At 44.9% G+C, this 25898-nt stretch overlaps 1 protein-coding gene across 5 annotated transcripts in view; it reads right to left on the bottom strand.

Moving 5' to 3' along the window:
- The window catches only part of BICDL1 (BICD family like cargo adaptor 1), a 69232-nt gene that overhangs the window by 28780 nt on the left and 14554 nt on the right, over positions 1-25898 (bottom strand). For 4 of the 5 annotated variants that reach the window (XR_007246065.1, XM_048514892.1, XM_048514894.1 and 1 more), the window contains exons 3-4: positions 6207-6323; positions 1462-1473 (exon numbers count right to left, since the gene is read on the bottom strand). Coding sequence is in view for 4 of the 5 variants with exons in the window: in XM_048514892.1 (XP_048370849.1) it covers positions 1462-1473; positions 6207-6323 (129 nt within the window). In the remaining variant the exon portion in view is untranslated. The remainder of the gene's footprint in view (positions 1-1461; positions 1474-6206; positions 6324-25898) is intronic. The other variant, XM_048514893.1, reaches the window with a different exon arrangement.

The following is a 25898-nucleotide window of genomic DNA, read 5'->3' as shown; positions in this document are numbered from 1 at the left end:
TTTCTGCATAAACCAAATAATATGTTTTGAGGCAGGAAATAAAACATTTCCTCCATGGAGTTCCATATGTTTTTTAGCCCAAAACGATTTATTTCCTGGCTGAAAATATTTTATTTGCCTGCTGTTCCCTAGCAATTATTTTTTTGAAAACATTTTCACTTGCTGTGTGATCTCTTTAAAATGTTCCTCACGCCTCTCCACAGTCCCCAGACTTCTTGTTGGAGCCATTCTCTGATCTTGCGCTAGCCATCTCACGCTGAATTTGCCAGGTTTTTTAAAAAAATTATTTGGGAGGGGGGGTTGTGTCAATGTATTTACACAGGTACAGCCCCTAGAGATTCGCAGAGGAAGACTTTGAAGATTTGTAGCTATGAATCAAACAGGGTTTTTTAAAAATGAAATGACCTCAAAATGATGTCCATGAAGCGTTTTTGAGGGTTTTTTGAAAATGTTTGCAAGACGTTTTCAGGGGTTTGTGTGGAAAGGGCCTATGTCAGTGGTGGGATCCAAAAATTTTAGTAACAGGTTCCCATGGTGGTGGGATTCAAACTGTGGCGTAGTGCCAATGGGGCTCAGCAGGGCACGACGGGGGCGTGGCCGGGCATTGCGGGGCGGGGCATTCCGGGGCGGGGCTGTGGCATGGACGCAGCTGCTGCACCGGTCCTTGGGAGGGAAATGAATGCACGCAGGTGCAGGATGCCACATGCCGGTGCACCTCCTGATAGACCGCTTCCAGTTCTGCGCGCTACTGCTGAGAGGAGGGGCGTAACTGAGGCAAAAATCACATGGCAAAATCACCAATTAGTAACCCCCTCTCAGGACACACAAATAATTAGTAACCTACTCTCGGGAACCTGTGAGAACCTGCTGGATCCCACCTCTGGCCTATGTGTGTTATCAGACTGGACATATCTTTTACATACGGTGACTTTAGTACCTTGATGAGGCTTTGGTTTTAATCTTCTATGAATTTGTGCACTATTTCGTAATTTTATGGTAGCGTGCTGCAGAAGGAAGAGCCATGAGAGAGAATGAGAGCAAGGGTGGGGGGAGGAACCTATGGAGCTTAGCTCAAGGGTTCTTGCCCCATTCTGGGGTTGGTGGAAACAGGCCATGAGACCAACACAGCTGAAGGGGGTACACCACCCACAGTGAGAGAGGAGAGGGAGGCGGGGCCTCACAGAGGGCTATACATGAAGTAAATAGATAAATAAATAATGCATTACATTTGATGTACATATGTCACGTTTCTAATGTGATACCCACAAAATGAAAGCAGATCTTGTCAGAGTATGTATGCAAAGTCCCCAAATCTTCTTGAAGAGCAGGTGAGAAAAAGGCGTATGAGGAAGTCAGTGACTAAAAAAGGCTACAGAGACATGAACAGCACGACAGGTGAGGCATGCAAAATGGGAGCCAATGGACATGCGCTTCAAATCCAGTGAAAGCTTCTGTACTTACTTCAAGGATTTGCTGCTCCACAACCAAGGAACGAGGGAACAGGGAAGGGGAGGGGAAAAATGGGACAAGTCACAGTTGGTGGGGGAAACAAGCAATTGACATACATACTTCAGGAAACAATACCTCTTCCAAAAGTGAAAAATTACCCCCACTTCTTCAGTCATTTTTGTGTTCAAAAACTGACTCCAGGAGGTAAATAAGTCAATGTGTAAACAAGCCATTGTTATTTAGAATAGACAATGAATCTACACAACTGAAATATGCAGAGGTGGAACTTCAGTTCACTCTGACCAACTGTGGTTTTCCAAGATAAAACTATCCCTGCTCTCCAGATTTTGATATCTTTCTAACTAGAGATGCCAGCAATTGAACCCTTGATCTTCTCCATGTGAAGTGTACACTCAGCATACACTGGTGCTAGACAAGATATATCACCAAATCTTTTTGGTTCTACAGCATCATTCTCTGATCTTATTTTAATACATTGTTTCTTGTGCCTCATACACGGCATTGTTCTCCAATCCTGTAATCCTTATTTATTTATTTGATTCACATGCTGCCCTTCCCTGTCAACTGCCTTAGGGCAGCTCACAACGTTATAGCGTACAATAATAAAGTCAACCATCCCATCCAGTACCATACTTGTATGTTTTTCTATGTGTTCTCTAACTGCAATTCAATTTGCAGTTAGACCAATTTGCAGTTAGACCAATTTTAGACCATGCAGCCGCTTTGAATCTGAGTGAGAAAGACGGACTATAAATGATTAAAACCTCTCCAACAGTTACAGTGCAGAATGATGCAATATTCAGTTGCTTTTCCCTGAAGAACCAGTGAAACTGGGTTGGATCTTCCCAGCTTCCCAGCTGGTCAAAGAGGAACGAGGGGCCCCTTTTGCCCATAGAAGGGATCATGGAATTCGCATGGACAAAAGACGTGTGGGATGGAGCTGAGAAGAGAATTGAGTAAGGCTGCAGAAAAAGTGACTGTCATTTCCAGATCATCTGCACACAACAACAAACAGCAGCTTGTTGGGGTGGGTTTTCCGGGCTGTGTGGCCGTGGTCTGGTGGATCTTGTTCCTAACGTTTTGCCTGCATCTGTGACTGGCATCTTCAGAGGTGTATCGCAGGGGGAAGTCTATTTCACACTGTCCAGTGAGAAGGGAATGTTTTAGTGGGGTATAAATTTTTCATGTCCCCGAGTGGGAAACCAATCAGTAAGTGTTTGGGTGGAACTTGCTATGCAAAGTTGTGGTTGATAGAATACTATTGCAGGTGGGGGTTTTCAGTCAGGGAGAGATTCACATTAGCATTCCCTGCAGCAGCAATATTGGGGAATGCAGATCCTGTGTTCGGGTGGAATCCATTGTCCATGAACTTCCACCCAAACACAGGATCTGCATTCACCAATATTGCTGCTGCAGGGAATGCTAATGTGAATCGCTCCCTGGACTGAAAACCCCCACCTGCAATAGTATTCTATCAACCACAACTTTGCATAGCAAGTTCCACCCAAACACTTACTGATTGGTTCCCCACCTGGAGACATGAAAAATTTATACCCCACTAAAACATTCCTTTCTCACTGGATACAGTGTGTAACAGACTTCCCTCTGTGATACACCTCTGAAGACACCAGCCACAGATGAAGGCGAAATGTTAGGAACAAGATCCACCAGACCACGGCCACACAGCCTGGAAAACCCACCCCAACCAGTTGAATCCGGCCATGAAAGCCTTCGACAAAACAGCAGCTCCTTTTGGGTTGCTTTAGTATATAGTTGGCTACCTGCAATGAGTCCCGTGAAGGCGTGCTTACTCCCCTTCACTCCCTAGATACCCTTTGCTCTCCATGTCCTAGTATCATTTCCACATGTTCATTTCTGCACAAATAAAAAATTGAGCAGAACTCAATCCTTTACAAACTGCAAACATTTTTCTTATGAGCAAAACTGTAGGTAACTTCTTTTTCAGCCATATCTGTACTTGGCGGGGCTGCCTGTGGGCAGCTAAACGTGACTGTCTTGAGCTGACAGTTGTTAGCAGTTATTTGCATTTCATGATTCCAGTTGATACCATCCATGTGGGCAACATTGGTGGAAAGAAAGACACGAATGTGTTTGGCAGTTAAGTCCAACATGGTAGCTATCAGCTAGCAGTCCCTGATATAAGCAAAAGCAGAATTAACTTGAAAAACAGAGGGAATTTTGCTGCACAGCCTGATCCACTTGAAATCTCCCCGTCTATTATAGTTCTGTTAAATGGGCTTGAGCTAAACTGGGAGCCAGAGCCTATGCCTTAATATATGATCATGTAGATATCACCTCAAAGGAATTCAACATTAATTAAAAGCTCTGTCCAAACACCCATCAGGGCAGGAAGATGCAACTCCTTCCTTCCAACTTAATGCAGGAGGCAAAACTGTTATCTATGAGGGAAGAAAAAGCAGTTTTGGATTCTAGAAGAGAGATATAATTGGCTGCAGCACACTGGAGATGCAGACGCATTCTCTCCAGGGGTCTGATACAGGAGAGTGAATTTCCTGCCCTGCAGGGGTGCCTCTTTGACTCCACCTGCTCTCTACTTGAACGTTTGTAAATAAAGCAAATCTTACAAAATGCTTAACATCTCCAGTGCTCTCTTCTAAATGGGAACCAGACCAGAGAAGCACTGCCTCTGGAACCTCTCACTGCTCAAAGGAAAGCATAACATGTAGAAGATGACAAAGAAAGCATTTTATATTCAGCTTGATGAGCAACCCCCCCCCCCAAAATGTGAATCACTCCCTGGATTGAAAACCCCCACCTGCAATAGTATTCTATCAACCACAACTTTGCATAGCAAGTTCCACCCAAACCTCTCACTGCTCAAAGGAAAGCATAACATGTAGAAGATGACAAAGAAAGCATTTTATATTCAGCTTGATGAGCAACCCCCCCCCAAAAAAAAAACTTCTTTTTGAGGGGGAAGGTAGAAACTAAAATAGGCCACAACATACCCTTTTACATTGAAGCTATTTTATTTCCATTCAAGGATATGGATTCAACTATCCATAACTGACAACTTGAAATCAGAGCTCGGGACATGTATTTTAACCAAGGTATTGAGATGGGAGTATTAATCATCCACTATTCCCCCTCCCCAAACTGCCCCCTTCCAAAGGGGTATTAGCTGTAAGAGAAGGGAAAGAGAGATATGAGTACTTATCTTCTTCCCATACTGGGTCTAATAGTAGTTGGGGTGGGTATTCTATTGCAGGAATGGCATAGTGGAGAAAACTGATCCTCCCCAGGGTTGTGATCATGATCTAAAGTCCACCCCCCTTGCATCTGCTTTTTACTATTCAAGTACATGTGTGGAGACCTAGCCCAGGACCCCCAAAGTAACACACTGTTTGGTGTGAATGGTTCTTTTGTTTCTCATTAAGAGAACAAGTGTATGATCATTATCAGAACTAAAGGAGCCCGCTGTCTTCGTTCTCCATGGGGGTCTGAAGGCATTCTGTGTCAAATAATTTCTGAAAATGCTAATTTTCTACAATCCAGGGACTAGACTCTGAGACACAAATCTGAGCATTTTGGTTGTCACACTCACACAAGGTATTGCGCACCTCCTATCACTAAACATACTGAATTTCAAAATATACATGCGTCATCTTCACAACCTGGCTTACAATCTTTCTTGGGAATTACCAGTAAATGGAACCCTGCCCAAGATGTTAACCACCAGAGGGCAGAGAGAGGTTGGGACAGAATTCTCTACAACCCAAACAGTGTTATGAGAATGTAAGCATAAAACACAAAGATTCAACCTATTATTCTCTGCTTCATTTATTATGGATGCATTGAAGGTTTTGCAACAGTGTCTAATTTGAGGGAAGGGGGGAACATAGAAGGAACAGACATAGGGTTTGCAGGGACTTTGGATTAAAATGCAGGATCTCCCATTTCAATAAAGAATTCATAAAGAAAAACAGAGCTGTGTGAAATACAATTTTCTCTCCCGATAACCAGTGATACCTGCCCCGCTTCTGTTTTCTTTGCTTTAAACAGATACTACCATTTTGTATACTTATATTTCTTTCCCCAGCCATGAGATCTAGAAACATGAATATGGAAGTACATATTCTGACAATTTTGTCAAAGAGGCCAGAATTCCAATTTTAGTTCTAGAAGAAGAAGAGTAGTAGTAGTAGTAGTAGTTGGGATTTATATCCCCCTTTCTCTCCTGTAGGAGACTCAAAAGGCTTACAATCTCCTTTCCCCCCCCCCCACCCCACAACAAACATCCTGTGAGGTGGGTGGGGCTGAGAGAGCTCCAAAGAACTGTGACTAGCCAAGGTCACCCAGCTGGCATGTGTTGGAGTGCATAAACTAATCCAGCTACCCAGATAAGCCTTCACAGCTCAAGTGGCAGAGCAGGGAATCAAACCCAGTTCCCCAGATTAGAGTGCACCTGCTCTTAACCACTACGCCACTGCTGCTCCTAGACTTCAAACCCAAAAGGGCATGTTCTGGGGCTCATTTGATTCAGCAAGATCAAGTTGCAAAACTTTTTTTGGACTCTACCACTGTAGGTAAGAGAATGTGCAGGGAAGCTTTGAGACCTGCAATCCTATACCTGCAGCCTAATGTAGTAGAATCCAGGAAGAGCTTAACCACTTCACTCCCCTGAATGCATCATTTGACCCTGGCCTGCATCAATGGCATCATCATTTCCAATTCCTTTTGGAAAGTGGACTCACCTCAGCTTGAAGACTCTCAAGTCGTATTATATGCTGGCTGGTTGATGAGTTCTTCTCCCTGAAGTCCTCTTGGAGGACATGGACCTGCGTAGACAGTTGTCTTTCCACGTCTGTTGCCTACAAGCCAGAAAGTATCAGAACATGGTTAACACTTGCAGAAGGAAGGGTCACACAGTCGGTTTCTCTCCCTACCCCATACAAGCATTACCCTCTTTATGAGGTATCATTTTTCTTTTCAGAAGATAAGGAGTCCTGTGTTTCAGAAGTTAAGCCATAGACGAGTATCTTTAAAATATTGAAAGAACATCCTTGTTGACTAGGAATATCGTGAATTAGGACATCATCAAACTACAAACAACCTATCTGTCCTTTCATTCAACTGCCCCAAGGCAGCACACAACAAAATTTCACACACTATGTGATGGTGGCAGTGGATAGTGCTGTCAAGTTGTAGTCCTATGGTGACCCCATAGGGGTTTCAAGGCAAGAGATGTTCAGAGGTGATTTGCCATTGCCTGCCTCTGTGTACCAAACCAGGATTTCCTTGGCTAACCCTTCTTAAAGTCTCAGAAGCTCTGTAACAAAACAATACACCAAAGTACCAAGAACTATTAGAAATCAAAAAGGAAACCTCGCCAGCAGAGTGAACCAAGCAAATATTAGCAGCCTTTCACTGCCCAATGGTCAAGAAGGAGAAGGAGGAGAAGGAGGAGAAGGAGAAGAAGGAGAAGGAGAAGGAGGAGGAGAAGGAGAAGGAGAAGGAGAAGGAGAAGGAGAAGGAGAAGGAGAAGGAGAAGGAGAAGGAGAAGGAGAAGGAGGAGGAGGAGCTTCAGTTAAACGCTGAAAAGTCCACACCAAGGGAGCAAGGCAGTAATTCCTAGACAGGGAATTCCACACCTTGGTTCCACTGCAGAAAGGACCACATAATTACCCACTGCAGCTTCTTTGATGGTGGGACCACACAAAGAACAGTCTGTGGGTGACCTCTGTGTATGGTTAACCTGACAGAAAGTTGTCCGTGTTTTGCCCTGGGAAGAGGCCTGTCTGACAGTGACCAGATGCTACTACAAAGCTCCAGGGATATTTAGTTCTAATGCTAGTTCTAATTTTTATCCTGCCCTTCCTCCAAGGAGCTTAAGGCAGCATACATGGCTTGCCCTTCCCTTATTTAGTCCTAATAACAGCCCTATGAAGTAGGTCAAATTGAGAAAAGAGTTTGTGACTGGCTCAGGGTTACCCAGTGAGATTCATGGCCAAGTAGAAATTCGAACAAGGGTCTTCCAAGTTGTAACCTAACCCTAGCTACTATACCACAACATTGTTCTCAAAACACACACAGGGCAACAATAGGTTTGCCCACCGTCACGTCAAGTATTTTACATGCCTGAGCACAGTTTTCCCTGTTTCAGAACCAAGAATTTTCCTGAATAAGCTCACAGTTTTTAACTGGTGAAGGAGAGCACTGAATTTCCGCCTCAAAAACTCAGCCCTCTGGTCCACTAATTATCTCCTGATTAACAGGAAACACACAAGGATCCACCCTGTGACCCATCCTGACTCCATTCACTAACCTCACTTCCCTGGGACTAGAGTTCAGTTTCCAGTGTGAGTTTCCATGGAGATCTGAATTTCATCTCTTTGTACCACAAACTCCTTGAAGCACAGGGAAAACCAGAGGTTTTCCTGCCTAGCATGAAACATACCCAAATCTAAAAACTACTGTTCCATCCATGGATTATATTTTTTTCAGAAAGAATGTGTACCCACCCCAACCCCCCATTCCCCCTTCAAACCACAAACCATAATTATTCCTTAGGACTACTGCTCAGTTCAGTGATTTTCCACAATAACAAATCGTCACCATTAAGCAGGTCTGTGTGCTAGATGTCAACAGCGCAAACCCTCCTCCCTTTAACAAGAGAAAAGCTCAATGGATATCTAATCTGACTTAACAGCTATCACTTAACAGCTCCCAGAAGAACAGAATGCTGATCCTTTACATCTGGTCAGTCAGAGCTCCTGAAGGATAAAGAGAGCCTGAGGGTCTGTCTATCTATGGACATGACAAAGGATTTGGATGCTCTTCCTAGTGGTCAGCGGACCTGAAAGAGTCACCATAGCACACAGGCTACTGGGTCCCAGGAGGACAAAGGAAGATCTCGGGAATGGGTGTGAGAGTGTAGACTTCAGAGCTAGATTGCAGAGATATAGTAACTATCATAGCAGGGATTCCTCAATAGTGGCTATCATAGCAGGGATACCTTCACTGGAGTACCTACTGTCTGTAATAATTATATCAGCTAAAAAATTTAAACCTTTTAATTTAAAAGAAAAGCATCAATATCCTCTATAACTTCAATTCAAGATTGCTGTAGTCCATGCAGGAGGACACACAAATGAGTTTTGCTGGTAGAGAGCAAATCAGAAGCAACATACCCAATTATCACTACAACGAATGGCAACTGTGGACCTAATAACTACATTAAAGTTTCCTGGCTTTCTTCAGGAGTATCCAGCTTTCTCAGCAATGCAACCTCAGCCTTGGCTTCACTGACAAAAATGTTTTACTTTGAGTTACTGTAAAACTGATCTCAGTGAGGTAAAATGGATGCTCATGTGCCGCCGAGATGCTATATTTTAAAAAGGAAACAAAAAGATACCTGGAACCAATTTCAGATCTATTTGTAAAATGCTCTAGGATCCTCCCACAGTAAATCATTATAGTTCTCTGTAAAAATGTAAAAGAGGCCAAAACATGTCCCTCTAGGTCTTCCTGGATTCTTTCCAGGCACCTACAAGAAGCGGAAAAAGATGAAGGGGGGAAGTGCTTTCACTGTTAGCAACCTTCATACACCCTGCTCAGTCTGCTTGTGGCCAAAACCAGAGGTTTACCTGCCTGGCATGAAGGCACAGGGAAAATCAGAGGTTTACCTGCCTGGCATGAAGGCACAAACATACCCAAAGCTTCCTGTACTGTAAGCACATGCTGTTCCTGTAATCCCATTTGCAAATTTTGAATTCAGCTGTCATACATCTCTCTTTGTGTTTGTCGCAAGTTTGTTTAAACAATAATAATCTTTCTTGGATTCACATGTTGTTCCCCAGTGTTTGCTTCTGAGAATTCTGGCCAGAAGTATTGGCATAGAAATAAACCGAAATAATAAGGGTTGGGTCCCACCAGCTTTTTCACTCAGTCTCGCCCGAGATTCAGTTCAGTGTGGGAATAGTCCTTACTACAGCCACCCAACCTCACATGGCATTTTATCCATGCAGATCTCATGATCCTCAGCATGGAATTTCTGGTAATAAAATGGGGGGGGGGGGGCACTCTTCCATTTTTTACCAGTGGAAAAGATGGCTGGATCCAACTCCAAATATTGCTCTTACACCATCAATTGGAACTGTATGCTATCTAAATACTAGTTCAGAGGAAGTTTAGGAGACTATGGAATAGGAGTAAATAGAGAAACAATGTGAATCCTCTAAATCACCGAGAAACAGGGATTATACGGACTGCCACATTCCTTGAGGTCTGGGTGGAGCAAACTCATTTGGAAAGTATTTTAAAGACAATAATAAAGATTTAATTTGTGGTCCACTAGAAGTATTATCCCAGCATAATATTCTAATTAATAAATATTTAACTATAGGAACATAAACTTCAATCAACTGATATATTTGGAGAATATCTGATACGGAGATCTGAATTTAGCGTTGCAGAACACATATATGCGACAGACAAGCAACCTGTACAATTCCCGAATCATCAAATAGCTGAGGCTAGAAAATGATCAATGAAGGAGCAGAAGAATCTTAATCCTCCTTACAGCCTGAATCCAAATCAGCTGCTTCTCATGGCTGCTATTCAGCAATTTAAAAACAGGCCAAAGTCTGTTTTCCGACATCTCCTCTATTATTACCCTGAGAAAATGTTGAAGGAAAGTGGCCAGGGTGACCTCTCCCCCACTACAGAGCAAGTTGTCACTCAACACTATGTTAAAGGAACCATGAAAACATTATGCAGCGATACACCATTCAGCCCAATCTTGTGTATGTGGCCAGCCATCCCACTTAATTCAATGGTGTTTGCTTCCAAGAATTTTTAGGGACAGTTTTCGAAGCAGTAAGTTCTAACATATAAATAAATGCAAACTGGTACTTTTTTTAGCACATGGTCGCAAATCAGGAGATTGGTGTACACCAATGCCACAACCCAGCGGGACGAGTTAACATCCCATCAATGGATGAACTGCTTCATTTTCTCACTCTGCAGCTGAAATGAGCCTTTGAAGCCATGGACAATCAGTGTCACTTTAACGGTTGGCTAAACTAGCCCATGACTTGTCAGAAGTTGTGTGTCAAGAGTGCAGCCGTGAAACATGGGAGCAAAACATCATATATATATATGTATATATATATATACACTTCAGATAAAACATCATAAAAATATCACCATAAAACCAGAACAAAAACATAATGTTAAAATAATTGCAAGATGGCAAAACAATTCTATATAGACTCCTTTACTATAGGGAATGGCACTAAAATATCCCCCCCTCAGAATGTAACTGTCCACAACACAAGCCCCCCCCCCCCCAATTCATAACATGAATATTGGGTCAGTGGGTGGCGGGAGGGGGGCTGGTTGGTTAAAACATTGCACTGTGACAGCTGGTGACTGTTTTCTTGCAATTTCATGCAAGCAATTCCTCGCATTGTCGAAGGCTTTCACGGCTGGATTCAACTGGTTCTGGAGGGTTTTCCTGGCTGTGTGGCCATGGTCTGGTGGATTTTGTTCCTAACGGTTCGCCTGCATCTGTGGCTGGCATCTTCAGAGGTGTATCACAGAGAAACAGACTTCCCTCTGTGATACACCTCTGAAGATGCCAGCCAGAGATGCAGGTGAAACGTTAGGAACAAAATCCACCAGACCATGGCCACACAGCCTGGAAAACCCTCCAGAACCAATCTCTCGCATGGCCATTCTCCATGACCAGGGGCAGTCTTTCAGGTGGCAGCGGCACTCCCCCGTCCCCCCAGTGCAACATAGCTGCCAATGAGGCAAACAGAGGCGCCTTCAACCTGTCTGTCTCCATTGCCTTTCCATGGTGGGAACTAAGAGAGGCGGCAGGCACAGCTGGAAGCGGGGCACCTGCGCTCTGGAGACACCCGGTGCTAATTTAGCGTTGAAGCTCGGGAGCGCCGCTTGGCGGCTAAAAGAGGTGGCCGCCGTCGGCTGACCAGCTCCGCTCCAAATGGCCAGCAAACTCCACCGGCAGAAGGAAGCAATAGCCGGGAGGTAGCCGGGAGCTGTGATTTTGCAGCTGAAGCGCTGGAAAGAGGGAGAGCTCCATAACACCCAGAAGCTCCTGCAGCAGGGGCGGGACTTGCAGCGTCAGCTGGCTGCAGAGCTTGGTGGCCGCACCTTCTGCAGCCCGTGGGGAGGAGAGGAGACACCCCAGGCAGGGGGCTGAGTGCCTGCCAAGCTGCAAGAAGTCCCGGGCATTGGGCACGCTTCGGTGGGAGTCTCATCGCCGCCTGCTGCAGCCCAGATATTGCTGCAGTTTCCCAGTCCTGCTCCCTGGTTAAGAACCTGAACAGGTTTGAGTCTGCCTGCCATCACCCACTGCAGGAAAAAGGGAGCCCCGTTGAAAGCAACTATCAGAAGACGCCACATAAGAAAGCATTGGATAAAAATACCCTCGAAGGCTTTCACGGCTGGAATAAACTGGCTGTTGTGGGTTCCTAGGCTGTCTGTGTGGCCATGGTCCTGTACCAAAAGGCAAACTGAGGCAGTTGGTGAGCTGCTGGAGAACGTGCTCAGGAAGTCCTGCCCACCGCAAAGCTTTTCACCCCAGCATCTGGGAAGGATCTGGCCAGATCCCATTCTACAAGGAGTCTCTCATTGCAGTCTGTACCCTAGATGTCCCTGGAATTTCCAAGTCCTGCTTCCTGGTTAAGAACCAGAAAAGACGTGAGTCTCTCTGCTACCAGCCACTGCTGGAAGAAGGAAGCTGTTTAGGGATGCCCTAACCAGGGGTGTCAAACTCGCGGCCCTCCAGATGTTCATGAACTACAATTCCCATCATGAGCACTGGCTATACTGGCAAGTGCTGATGGGAATTGTAGTTCACAAACATCTGGAGGGCCACGAGTTTGACACCTGTGGCCCTATAAGAAAGCATCAATCAAAGAGTTACATGTTGTGAATGAGTCCAAGCAAGAGGCCTCTGTGGATTCCCCCCAGAAGGCAAAGTGAACAGTTGGCGGGGCCGTTGAAGAATGTGCTCCAGAAGTCCTGCCACAGCGCGGCTGGTTGCCTGGCAACAGTCATGACCAGCTGATAAAGAAGACCTGTTGCAAATTAGGAAGCTGGCAGAGTTCTCTTGGTGACTACAGCAGTACTTCTGGTATTTCAGGTAGAGGAAGAAGATGATGAAGTGAGTAAGGCGAGCGTTTCTGGTGAACATGGCTGTAAGCCACAGGAGAAACTAGAATCTCTCAGAGAACTGGCAAAATATGAAATTGTCACTAAGACTTTGAGGGAAGATCAAACAATGACACACTCAAGTGTCTAATTCCAGCCCCCAAAGAAATGTTACTGCAGAAGATTCAGTCCATGATGACACCGCAAGATTTTTTTTTTCTAGCCCTGGGAAAACTGTGGTGGGAGGTCGACAGCAATCAAGCTACCAAGACCCAACACCTACAGGCTGAGCTGCAGCTGGAGCAGAGCCTCTTCCTCAAATACATTCTGGAGCCCTTTAATGAGGATCCTTTGCTTACTGAGCCCCTTCACAGATTCAGGCAAGCCTCTTTGCCCCAGCATGCGGGCAGGACTCAGGGCAGGTAACAGCAAGTCAGATAAACATTAAAACCTTTAAAAACTGATTAACAGACCAATCCAGAGCCTCCGGCAGTAGGCCACAGTGCTGCTTTGGCACTGTCCCCACTGCCTCCCAGATGGCTTCTTGGCAGTGTGGGGAAGCTAAAAACAAAAGAAGCCTCCCCGCTGCTGAGAAGCCCTTCATTGGGTGGCATAAGCCCAAACACCCAGTGCTGGTGTTCCGGCTGGCAAAGGCCGGGAGGAAGCTGACTAATGTCAACTCCATCATCTTGCCCCCCCCCCCACACACACACACACACCCGGCCATGCCAGTGCAGCTTTTGACACTGGTGAACCTAGACAGTGGTGGTAACTTATGAGTCAGGTGCAGCTCAGTGCCCAGCCACCAGGATAAGTAAACTTCCACACACACACAGAGGTGCGTTGGCCCCCTGCACAGGTGGGGTGGCCATCCACACCTGTGCAAGGCTCACCAGCTCCACAGCGGAGTTCCGCCCCTCTCCCTCTGTATTGGGAGAGGGACTTTATAAAATACCGTAATAATTTCCCAGTTCTCCATGATAGCTCATTTTCTATACATATGTTCAACAAGTTTTTATTTTTAAAACTTTTTTTAATGACATGTTCAATTTTATACTCCTGCCACCAAGATTTTAGACATGATCTGCTGTTTCTACACTTCATGTATGGATCCACTAAGCTCTTCATAAGTTTGCATCTTTTATCCTTTAACAGGCAAGCTTTTACTGACATGCTATCAATATGAGTTTTAGAGACCTTATTGCAGGGAGTGGGTGAGAGATATGTCAAAAATATAAATAAAATAAATATTTATGCACACAAATAATGGTGACTCTGTTATAATTAATTTAAAATAATTTTACCTTTTCATCTGTTTGAAAGATACACTTGACGCACAGAGAGAGAATGAACAAACAAATTAACCCAACCACTTAGGGCAGTGGTGGCGAACCTTTGGCACTCCAGATGTTATGGACTACAATTCCCATCAGCCCCTGCTTGCATGGCCAATTGGCCTTGCTGGAAGGGGCTGATGAAACAACAATCCACTATCTGAAGTGCAAAGTTAACCTATGGACTTAGGGAGTGGGGGGATCAATTTCTAAATGTTGCCTGCTATATATTTTGAAGTTATGGAGGGAAATCAATATTAATTTTATATAAATAATAACATGAATGCTATAAACTACTTCACAGATATTGGGCACCTCCAGGTTCTGGGTGAGGGTTTTGCTGAGGAAATTCACAGTGGGTGCTCCATAGTTCAAAGGGCACTATTTCTTCAGATGCTGCAATTGCTGACAAGTCACTGCTTTTCATCAGTGGCAACACTTTTGTGAATTTGCCATAAATAGCATTTTTCAGGTTCACAAGCAAGCCACCCTCTGATTGGCTATGAGGCTAACATTTGTTACTGTAGCTTTTCCCCCTTAAAGGTTCAAAATGCACCAGTGACCCAATGGAATCTTGCCACAGCTTACCAAAGAATAAAATGCACAACATTCACACTGAAAACAATGTTTAAACTTCTATGAAAGCTGACAAAATCGTCCTGCAGAAATCCAACCAACAACTTAGAAGCCAGAAGATCTAAAGACAACAGGAGAAATATAAATGTCCCAAAGAACAAGAGGGAGGGGAAGCCCAATTCCAAGAAGGATTTTCCAAAAAGGCTGTAAACACTACAAAAAGCAGTAGTTCCTGTAGCCTTACTGTAAAGAACAGCGAGGGCGCCCTGGACACAGAATCCTCGGTTGATCTCCAAGCCCAGGAAGAAAACATACCAGAAAAGACGCTCCTTCACATAGGCAGGACCCGGGCCAGGGAGGCGGGCTTTAAAGGTTAAAGCAGGACTTTGAATTGAGCTCAGAAATTAATTGCTAACCAGTTAAGTGCTTTAAGGATGAGTGTTCTGCTGTCCCTATTGAAGGGCACCAATTAAGAGCCTGCCTACTGCATTCCAGACCAGTTCCACAGTTTTGAACGCTCTTCAAAAGACAGCCCCAAGTAGGGCACATTATAGTAATCCAATATTCAGATTGGATTACTAGTCGCTAGTCTGTCATTGGGCATGCGGTGCCGCTCCCAGGGCACATGCTTGAATCTTCACTTCTCTTTCCGCACTATTTTGAAGTCTTCTATTCTCTCCCAAACTCCCTTTTCCTGGAGGTTGTATACTTATAAAAACGTATTATGTCTCCCGAGAAACTAATAAGGAGTCACTTTTTACTGAACGTGAAGTTTTTCCTGCAGCCACCCACAGGGCAAGAGCAACTCCACCATCTTCCACTAATATGGGGACATGGGTTGTCGCTGTGAATGGCAACTACTAACCCACCGCTGTGCCATTTGTGGTGCAAACACTAGCATTTTTTAAAAGATACAATCTAGCAAGAGCAACCCCTGCTAAGAACAGATGTCATCTACATTTATTAGCCAAGATAAGAAAGTGGAACCTCCATAACGTGTTTCCCTGAAAATAAGACAGGGTCTTATATTAATTTTGCGCCAAAAGATGCGTTAGGGCTTATTTTCAGGAAATGGTTTATTTTTTCCCCAGATTTTGCACACACCCCATGTGACTAGATCAGCTGTGCCAGGGAATCTGTAACTAGGGCTTTTTTTGGAGTAGGGCTTCAAGCAACCTCCAAAAATCCCGAAAAATCATGCTAGGGCTTATTTTCGGGGTAGGTCTTATTTTTGGGGAAACAGGGTATTCAAAAGCAATTTTAGAAGGCATGTCCAAGAGTTAGCTTCCAGAGGCCTCCAGTAAGCCGCTGTTAAAAGCAGAATACTGGACTACATTCATTTGTGGTCTCCTCTGGCAAGGCAAAGGTTATGAGCTTGTCAGGGCTCACTCACTGCGTCAGGAGTTTTCCTTAGAAACAAGAGGTATAATTTGGGGAAGGAGAGCCTGCATAGCATGCAGAGGGTGCTCCGCCCGCTGGCGGCAAACTGCCTTGCAGACAGATGGGAGTCCAGCCTGGATAGGAAAATGCGTACTGAGAGGCTCAAGGCAAGGAGCTCTTAAAAGAGAGCTTTTGAGCCTTGGGAAGTAGCTTATGCAGATGTGATCTTGGGGGGCTTTGTCCTCTGTAATACAGGCAGATGGGCAGAGAGAGTGCCATGAGATCAGTGACCATCTGTCTGTTTCTTCTGTGGCAGTGAACAAAATGCCCATGAGTGCAGGTGAATATGCCTTGGCATACTCAGAGTTAACAAGATTACGGTCCCAACATTAGATTGCTGCTAAGCTACCTACCATCTGTGCCAACACCTTAAATCTCTGTCTCCACTTCCATGGCGTTTTGCAATGGCTGCCTGTGCTTCCAATTTTTCCCCCTAAGGGGAAAGATGTCTTTTCTGTCACACAGATGATTGCTGGGGAAATCGCTGGGGCAAGGATTCAAACGTTTCGGCTTTAGTCAATAGCCTGCCCTCTGCCTTCTCTCCAGTATTGCAAAACATACAAAGAAAGCCCAGGATGGGGCCCAGGAATCATGGTCATCCACCAAGCCACCCCAGGCTCACAGGGCAACTCTTTCCCCAGGTAAGTCAGGTGGGTGTGCCCAGCAACCAAGCTGGCTGTTGCCCAAACCCCAGAGGAGTGGGAACATTACTGCCATGTCATGCCAGCCACTGCCTGCCTACTCAAACCTTGACAGGGGCAGGGGCAGGAGCAGTGGTGGGATTCAAATAATTTAACAACCAGTTCGGGTGGTGGGATTCAAATTTAACAACTGGTTGTTTACAAGCACCATTTTAACAACCGTTTCTGCCAAAACGGTGCGAACCTGCCGAATCCCACCACTGGGCAGGACAGCCAGCTACAGCCCACCTGCTCACAACCCAGAGGCTCTTCTGTCCCCTTCCATTGGGGAGGGGAGGGGTAGGATCCAGCCAGTATGGGGAGGAGTGAATGGGGTGTTTATTTTTATACCTTCCCTTTCAGATACAAGGAACTGCTCATGCCAATACCATCCTGCTAAGGAAACAAAGGGGTTCCTTTTCGACAGGTTTAGAATCAAGCAGGGCTTTTTGCAGAAATAACAGGCTTGTTTGCGATATTATTATTATTATTTTGATTTAATACCCTGCTCTTTCCTGCCGAAGCAGGCTCGAAGAGGCTCACAAATATAGTTATATAATACAAATACGCAAAATGCCATATAAAATAGTACTATAAAATAGATGATATAATAACAATATACACATGGCCCTAAAAACTTAACCAAGGGTAGAAAAGCTTACTCCCCCCTTCTGATCTGATAAAAGAAGGAAAGGCGGGGGTGGAAGAATGGAGGCCAGCCACAATGGACCTATTACTCCCTGTTGCTGCCATCAACTATACACCTGGAGGAATAGCTCTGCCTCACAGGCCCTAAGGTACTGATATAAATCCAGCAGGGCCCTGGTCTTGTTTGACAGAGTATTCCGGCAGCCCAAAGGAAGGGCTGAAAAGGCCCTGTCTCTTAGGACAGCCAGATACTTTCTGGGCCAGGGACCCCCAGCAATGGGTCAGATCAAGAAGAATCAGCAGTGCTGAATCTCCCTAAACCAATTGCCTAAACCATAGTCCATGAGAGTGACCAACACCATCTCTGTCCCATGACTGGGTCAGAAGCTGGACTGAAATGGGTCCAAAGCTGATGCATCATCTAGGAACATCTGAAGCTGCCGCTCTCTCAACTACCTTACCCAAAAATGACAAATGCAAAACTGGGTGGTAGTTGGCTAGATCCCAAGTTTTTAGTGATGGTTTTTTTTCAAGAGGGGACATACCACCGTCTCTTTCAGCTCCATCAGAAAAACCCCTGAACTCAGGGGCAGATTTACAATGCCTCCCAGGGGAGCCCACATGCTATCACCACTGGCTTCCACCAGCCATGATGAACATGGGTCCAGAGGACAGGTGGTAAGCTTCAAAGCTGCAGGATCCTATCAATACCAGCTTAGGAATGATGACTGAATCAATCCAAAATTGGACCAGAAGTGGCTTCCAAGTGGCTTCCAGTTCCTTAACTGTATCGAGGTTGACTGGAGGTCACAGTGGAGCAGCAAGATTTTACAATCAAAAAAACCTCGCAAATGCATCACAGCTAATTGGCAACTTTCTAATATTTCAGAACTCCTCAGAGTTGTTAAAGACCTAATTCCCCTAAACAATTGAGCCAGGCATGAGCTGGCAGATGCAGTGGAGGCCACACAGAATGCTTTCTTTGTGGACTTTACTGCCATCTCATGGGCTTTCATCAGCATCCTATAAGATGTTCTTGCAGCTTCGTCATGGGTTTTCTGCCAAATTTGCTCTAGTCTCAGCTCTTGCTTCTTCCACCTTTCCTCCCAAGATATACCATGGCGCTAGTTGGGAGCGGGGGCGGAGAGGAAGTTGGGGTGCGATCTTGTCAATGACCTCAGACAGCTGGCACTGCCAGCTCTCTTAACAGCTCATTCAGTGAGTCACAGGGAGGCTCTGGATCCCACAGAGTGTTCTGAAAACCAATTGGATTCATGAAACTCTGTGAGCAAGCATAAATTTACTCTCTGCCTGTACAGGGAGGGGTTGGATTCTCAGACAGGCCACCAGAGCCTTCTGGTCCAACCATTGTGAAAGAAACCTTCTAGTCCACGGATGACGCAGTCTGCTCTGTTTGCAGTGCACTACACTCCATCAGTGGGTTTTTAAAAATGCACTTCTTTTTAAAACAATCATGTAATAAACTGACCAGCCACCTCCAGCCTCCTGAGAGTGAGGGCTTAATCAGGCAGTAATCCCTAATGCAAGAACTGGGGGAGGGGTACTGAAAGAGTATCCCTCTCACCATTTAGGAAAATTTTGAGGACATCTAGTTGTTCTAACTTAGCAGTAGATAACCTTTTTGGTAAGTCTGCCTGAAACCCAAAATACAATTGAGTGCTTGCACACAATACATAACCACACCATTGGGATGTAATTTTTCCCCTTGACTAAGCTACCCAGTTAGCAGTAGGCAGTGGCTTAGCAAAAGAGACTAAAAAGAACTGGGGCCTACGTCCATAAGATGTTTCAACAAACATCTGAAGCTTGCTTTTGAGGCATTTGTATTATGTGTGGTGTGGTGAGAAAGTGGAAGGCAATACAAAAGCACATTGTAGTTAACAATTGCATTAAAAAAACAGCAGTAACTTAACTACTTAGATTTCTCCCTGTACCCAAGTGCTCTAGGCCCCCACCAGTGGTGGGTCTAGAGTTGCCAGCCTTCAGGTGGAGCCTAGAGTTCTCTCATCTTGTCTCCAGGTGACAGAGATTAGTTTCTCTGAAGTAAGCGAAACTATGGAGAGTTGATTCTGAGGCATTATAACCTGCCCAGTTCTCTCCCCAGGGTCTGTCCCCACAATGTCCAGGAATTTCTCAACTCAGAGTTGGTAACTCTAGGTGGGTCATATTCCAGAACTGTGGCACCCTCTACTGTCTTTTTGGCCTGGCTTATCTGAGTCTCAGACAGGGAGGGGGGATTCTAGCTCACCCGGGGGTCCTCTGTCCCTCCCTCATCCAGCTTCCTCACACCATGCATCGGGAAGAGCCGATTGGCTGTTCCTCTCAGCTCCACCAGGGCTGACCTCAGGCTCCTTCAATGCTCTTTCTTCAGGGGCAGGTCCATAATGAATAAAGGAATGACTACCCTTCTGCTAGAGCTGCCCAGGCCCAGCAGCAGGGCTCCCAATTGCCTGGTAATAGTAGGCAATCACCTGCCAACTGTTTCTGCTGCTGCCAACACCAGCTAATTGGTGGGCAGAAGCAGACCAGGGAATGAAGGGAAGCCATCAATGTTCCCTATGCAATGGCATCTCTTCCTGGTGTTTTTTTTTGGGGGGGGAGATGCTAGAGAACACCCCCCCCCCAGTGCAATGCTGGCACTTCCACATAAACTGGAAATGACATCATAACCTAGGTGACACCGAATGCTACCCTTGAATTCAAATTTGCCTCCCTGAATCTTCTAACAATTGCCAGAAGGAACCTGGAAACACTACTCAGGAGACCCAATCCCCTGCTGATCTCCTCCTTCTGTCTACTCCATGAGCACTCTGTTTCCTGAGCTCTGCTGTGATAAACAAGAAAAGTGTTTTCTACTAGGAATGAGGAGATGAGTCAAAAGGGAGGATGCTTGTGGCAGGGCAAGACAAGACAAGACAAGACCACTAGATGACTAGGCTGAAGGTCAAGGCTTGTATCAGATTGTACATATTGAGCATGCTTAGTAGGCTAATGCATATTAATTTTTCCTCCTGCTCTGACAAAAAAACTGTATTATAATGAACTTACAAGAAACATATGGGAGGGGGCACATATTAAGGAGTAACATGTAAATAGGTGGACCAGAAAGTTGTGACTCTAAGTACCCTTAACCAATGGGGAGCAGAGGGAGTGTGGCGAACTCAGGAGAAGAGAATAAACGTGTTGTGGATATATTGTTTCAGCAGAGTCTGCCCATGTGGGGACGGCTCCCCTTTCTTTGCAAATAAAGCTACTTAAAACTCTCTTGTTGGCTTGATATTTGGTAAAGAAATATTGGGCACCACACTGCTGCCTTTACAGCCTGCACCAGACCTGCTGGGCTCTGAAGCTACTACTGATGCATTTCCAGGTGTGGCCTCACCCTTGTTTCTCTCCCTGCAGCCCATTGTTGAGCCAGCTGCTCTGTTCACCATAGGCTGTTCACTGTTGGAGTCCCCTCCACTAGGCCTGCAGGTTCCTCTGGGGCAAGTTTTTGCAGGGGTGAGGTCACCATCCCAGACAGCTAGTCTGGTGCATGAGCTCTGCTGCTCCAGCGCACAAATGTCACATATCTCCATTATCCATTCTAGCATTTGTGGCATCTGTGATGAAGGTCATCCAGCCATCCTCTAATTAACATGAACCTATTTAATCAATATCGTGGGGGAAAGCCCTAGTGTTCTTCAATAGGCCCCTACTGTGGTATTAAAGCTATTTTTAAAATAGTATTATGTCTAATCTAAGCCATTAGTTTAACAGGCCTCTATTAAAAAGTATGCCTCAGTTCACAAGAAGGCTTTTTGAACAGATTGGTTGTCTGGAACACACCAAAATCTTCCCCCTTTCAACTGGCATGTATAATTGAAACCACAATAGAGACTATTTCTTTTTTTGGTCTATGAGACAAAACAGAATTCCCAGTCTTTCTTCTATATAGTTTGAGCTGATGTAGGCACACATAACATCTGTATTTATTTCCTGGGAAGGACCAAAAGAAGCATCTTGAACAGTTATGCAAAGAACTCTCTAACATAGCAGTGTCTGAGTTAAAGCTTAGGAAGAAAAAACATTAAGAGTAAAAAGCTGGCGGAGTTCTCCTGGCTACTATGGTGATAATTCCAATCTTTCAGATACAGAGGAAGAGGAGGAGGAAGACCAAGAGAGGAAATTGAGCATTTCTGGTAAACAAGTCTCTCAGCCAACAGGAGAAACCAACTGGCAAAATACAAGATTATGATTTTAAGAGACGACTGAACAATGACATAGTGTCTAATTCCAATTGCCAAAGAAATTTCGCTACACAAGATTTAGTCAGCGATGACAACACAAGATTTTTTTCTAGTCCTGAGCAAGGTCCAGTGGGAAGTCCTCAGTGATCAAGCCACTAGGATCTGCTACCTCAGCACCTAGCTGGAGCACACCTCTTCCTCAACTATATTCTGGAGAGCTTTGAAGAGCTTTGCCTACTGCTTCAGGCAAGCCTCTCCGCCGCAGAAGATTCAGATAATCACACAGCAAGATTATTTGTTGGCTGTAGCCCTTTTTGACTATGATCCCACCACTATGTCACCTAATTCTGATGCAGATTAAGAAGAAATTGAGTACTTAAATAAAGATGTAGTTCTTCATGGCTTGTGCCCATTCAGGAAAGATGAACAAGGAGAAGAGAGCATGAGAGAGTGTCTTCCTCATACCCTGAAATGTGTAATCTCTCTTAGGAGTCACTGTCCCCTCTGGAGTCAGTCCTGATCTACCTGTTTCAAAAGAAAGCAAGTCCAATCACCTTTGCCTGTCTCAGTTTCTATTACTAGAGGTCTCACATTCCATCAAGATGTGAGATCTCACTTGGGCCAGATGATATGCATAACTTAGCTCTGGAATGCTCTGTGCTTGCGAAAGAGATGACTCATCCCCTGTAGATTTCCTTTTGAAAGACTTATCAGCATTGCCGTCTCTGGAGCATGTGTAGAATGTAGCCCTGGTTAATAAAGTACTGACACAGATTCTAGCATGGAGGGCATTTTTCCTCATTCCTCAACATCAAAATGCCCCAAATATTGCATTAGGTAATTTCATTTGATACATTTCTTAACCACAGTTCACTGATTTAGCATAATTCACTGAATAAGCAAATGTATTACTAATAGTAAATGGTCAAGGCTTTTGAGGGGCATCTAGTTAGTCACTGTAAAAACAGGATGCTGGACTAGAGGGAACACTAGTCCAGTCCAACAGGGCTTTGCTTATGTTTGTATCAACAGTTTTCCTCGAACAGTGGTTCTCAACCTGGGGGTCGGGACCCCTTTGGGGTCGAACGACCCTTTCACAGGGGTCGCCTAAGACTCTCTGCATCAGTGTTCTCCATCTGTAAAATTGATAAATGTTAGGGTTGGGGTCACCACAACATGAGGAACTGTATTAAAGGGTCGCAGCATTAGGAAGGTTGAGAACCACTGCTCTTGAACTTCACTGTCTGCATCCTAGATTAGGATATTCTGCATTTCTAATCAGAACTAAGACATCCTTCTTCCTATGAAAGAGAGAATTGTTAGCGCAAATATGATATATGTGATGTTTATACAATTAGTTACTTGTGCTGTGGGGTTCTGAAGCATCTGTGCAACTGTGCATCTGTGCAACTTCTAGCTTGTGTGTCCTGGGTCTTTATGTCTAGACCTGCGCTGATATTTTGGTCTGATTATTGAAGTATATCCTGTTGCATTTTATTTTTCTGCTTCAAAATACTGAAACTCATCAGTGGAAAAAAACGGCAGTTCCCTCTAGCTTTCCTGCTATTAAAGTTAAGAAGAGCATTGGGTAATTCCCAAGTGGCCACTTCAGATGTCACTCTTGTGTCTCCCAAAGTATCTGCAGCCTCACCGTAATGGAATTGCAAAAGAACAAACAAAAAGCTGAAAACACCATCTTGTTCCCACAGCAACACCAGCAGACCAGGACACTGTAATGTACTGTAACCTAGCAACTAGTGACGGAACTCCCAAGCTGCTGGGGGCTGAGATGGATCGTCCTTCGGCAAAGGAGAGGGGTGAGACACACAGCTGTGTGGAGCACCACCCTGACTGTTCCGGTACAGGCATAATGAGGGAAAGTTTGCACGTCATCCCCCATGTCTGGGGACAGAAGGGCTGCAGGAGCCATACAAATGAAGGTGATACAATTGAAGTCAAGCACCAAGTGCATCCTTTCTCCCTTTCTGCCTCAGCTGAGTGGCACCTTCTGGGCAATGTTAGTTAGTCTACCACAGAGGAGAAAGTGTGGGTTCACTGTTTGTCTGTCAGGCTCCAGTGTAACCAAGAAACTAAACTGAAAGATTGAACTAGATGGAAAAGCAAAGGTTTGACTGTTAATGAACAGGTTTGTGCAGGGCAACAGAACTTCAGTCCCTACCCCAATGATATTCCAGTTTCTCCCATGTATGCAAATAGGTGCCACGAGCTCCTCTGGGGACAGGTAAGGCACAACATTTGGTGACCCTGTTGTAGGGTCTCCCTAGCCCACCTCGCAGGGTTGTTGTTGCAAGGATAAAAGAATGGAGGAGGAGAATAATTTTGTAACCTGCTTTGGATCCCCATCAGTGAGAACAGCAGGATATAAATATCTAAATAAAGAAAATGAGAGATAAGAAGCAGTATATCTCTGTTATAAAAGGAGCTAAATATTTAATTTTTTTAAACTGAAAGCTGAGAATTCAGAGAACACAAGACTGAGAGGTTGATGTGGTAGTGGAAAGGGCCGTCAAGTCACAGCTGACTCATGGCTGCACCAGAGGGTTTTCAATGCAAGAGATGTTCAGAGGTAGTTTGCCAATGCCTCCCTCTGTGTCACGACCCTGGTATTCCCCAGAGGTGTCACATCCAAATACTAGCCAGGGCCAACCCTACTTAGCTTTCAAGCCTGGGCTATCCAGATCAAGGCAGAAAGACTGATGTATCTCTAATATTTTTTAAAAGCCCTCCAGTGGTGGATGGTGAAATGGCTGCTACAGGGCACTGGGGCAGGGAAAATAGCACTGATTTGAGAAGGACTGGGACTTTCCTAACCACATGTGTACCTGCTCAGTTTTGATGCAATTTCCCCCAAAGCACAGCAACAAATGATGCTTGGGGAAGATTTAAAAAGACAGGGAAACATCCTGGAGTTACACAGAGCTGTGGAGGGAAAGCAAAAAAACCCCTAATGCCGGTGGGAAACAGCAAAACAAAACACCTGCTTCCCAATACCATTCAACTTGGAGCCAACAATCCAGTTTTAGAGATCAGAGTTTCAAGCAAACACATGCCCCTAGGGGAAACCAACCAGAGCTAACTTGTGATCTCTGGTGTCCATTAGCCTTTATGGAATGGCTCTTGCCTGCAGCTGGAATTAGTCTCTCCCCATCACTGTCTGACCATTTCTTTTATCACCTCCACAACTTCTCTGTCCTCCCATGCCATTGAAGCACACTCAAAAGACAGCTGGAGAAGTGGCAAGGGATAGTGCAAAGGACACAAAAGAGAGGGAAAGGAAAGAATATGAAAGGCAAAAAAGAAAATATCAAAAAGGTAACACGAATGGATTGAAAGACAATGTAGAAAGGAACCTGAAGGGTTATGGAAGGGATCGAGAAGTGGATGTCAGGAAATACATTAGTAGGGACTTCTGCACCCAAGGGCGCCATGTTGGGGGTCGCTGGTTTAATATCACAACTCATGAATAAGAGTGTATTTCAGTAATACAGAAGGAATATCACATAGTTTACTCTGAACACAATAAAATGAAATAGACAGAATAGAAATCAAAAAAGGATGTTTTCATTGGCTCAAAGCAACACCCTGCCCTCTGCTGTCTTAGAGGGCAGATTCAAGAAAACTCCCTATGAACAGGGGCTCTGTGGTTGCTCTCTGAGTCTCCTACAGGAGATAAAGGGGGGATATAAATCCAAATTCCTCCTCCTCTTCTTCTTTTAAGTGCAAATGCCCCCAGGAATACACCTGAGATCTTCTGTATGTAAAAATCAAGAGCTTTATCACCAAACCACCCCACTTCCCTTCCCCTCCATTATTGATCTTTGGTGGATCAACAACAGGGAAGGGCAAAGACTTGCAATTGAATATGAATCATTTTGCTGCTGTCCATCCCACCCGTGGTGCCCTGGTTGCAGCCAAATCCAACCTCATTTACAGTACTGAGATTCCAACCTCATTTACAGTACCAAATCCAACCTCATTTACAGTACTGAGATTAAATTCCATTCCTCAAGCTCACATCTATATCTTGTAGATCTACCTCTGATGGGACCTTGGCTCATTTACATAGCCACATTTTGTCCTCAGGGCTGGATCTGTTCCAAGATGCTGCAAGCACCCTGCCCAAATACCAATGCAGTGTGAAGATACTGAGCACACAGAATTCAGCTTCCTGAGAATCTCAGCTTTATTTCTGGAAGAACAAGTTGCTAGCCCCTGCAGCTATGGAGATATTGCAAGAGGTCAATGTGAAATCTCAGAAGCTTGCAAGGTATGAATGAGATGGGCATAGCAACAAGGAAGTTAGGTATAGCTACCAT

The sequence above is a fragment of the Sphaerodactylus townsendi genome, linkage group LG13 (assembly GCF_021028975.2).
Source record: "Sphaerodactylus townsendi isolate TG3544 linkage group LG13, MPM_Stown_v2.3, whole genome shotgun sequence".
NCBI lineage: Eukaryota > Metazoa > Chordata > Lepidosauria > Squamata > Sphaerodactylidae > Sphaerodactylus > Sphaerodactylus townsendi.
Note: the sequence above shows the minus strand (reverse complement) of the source record. Positions and strands in the feature narration are given on the sequence as shown.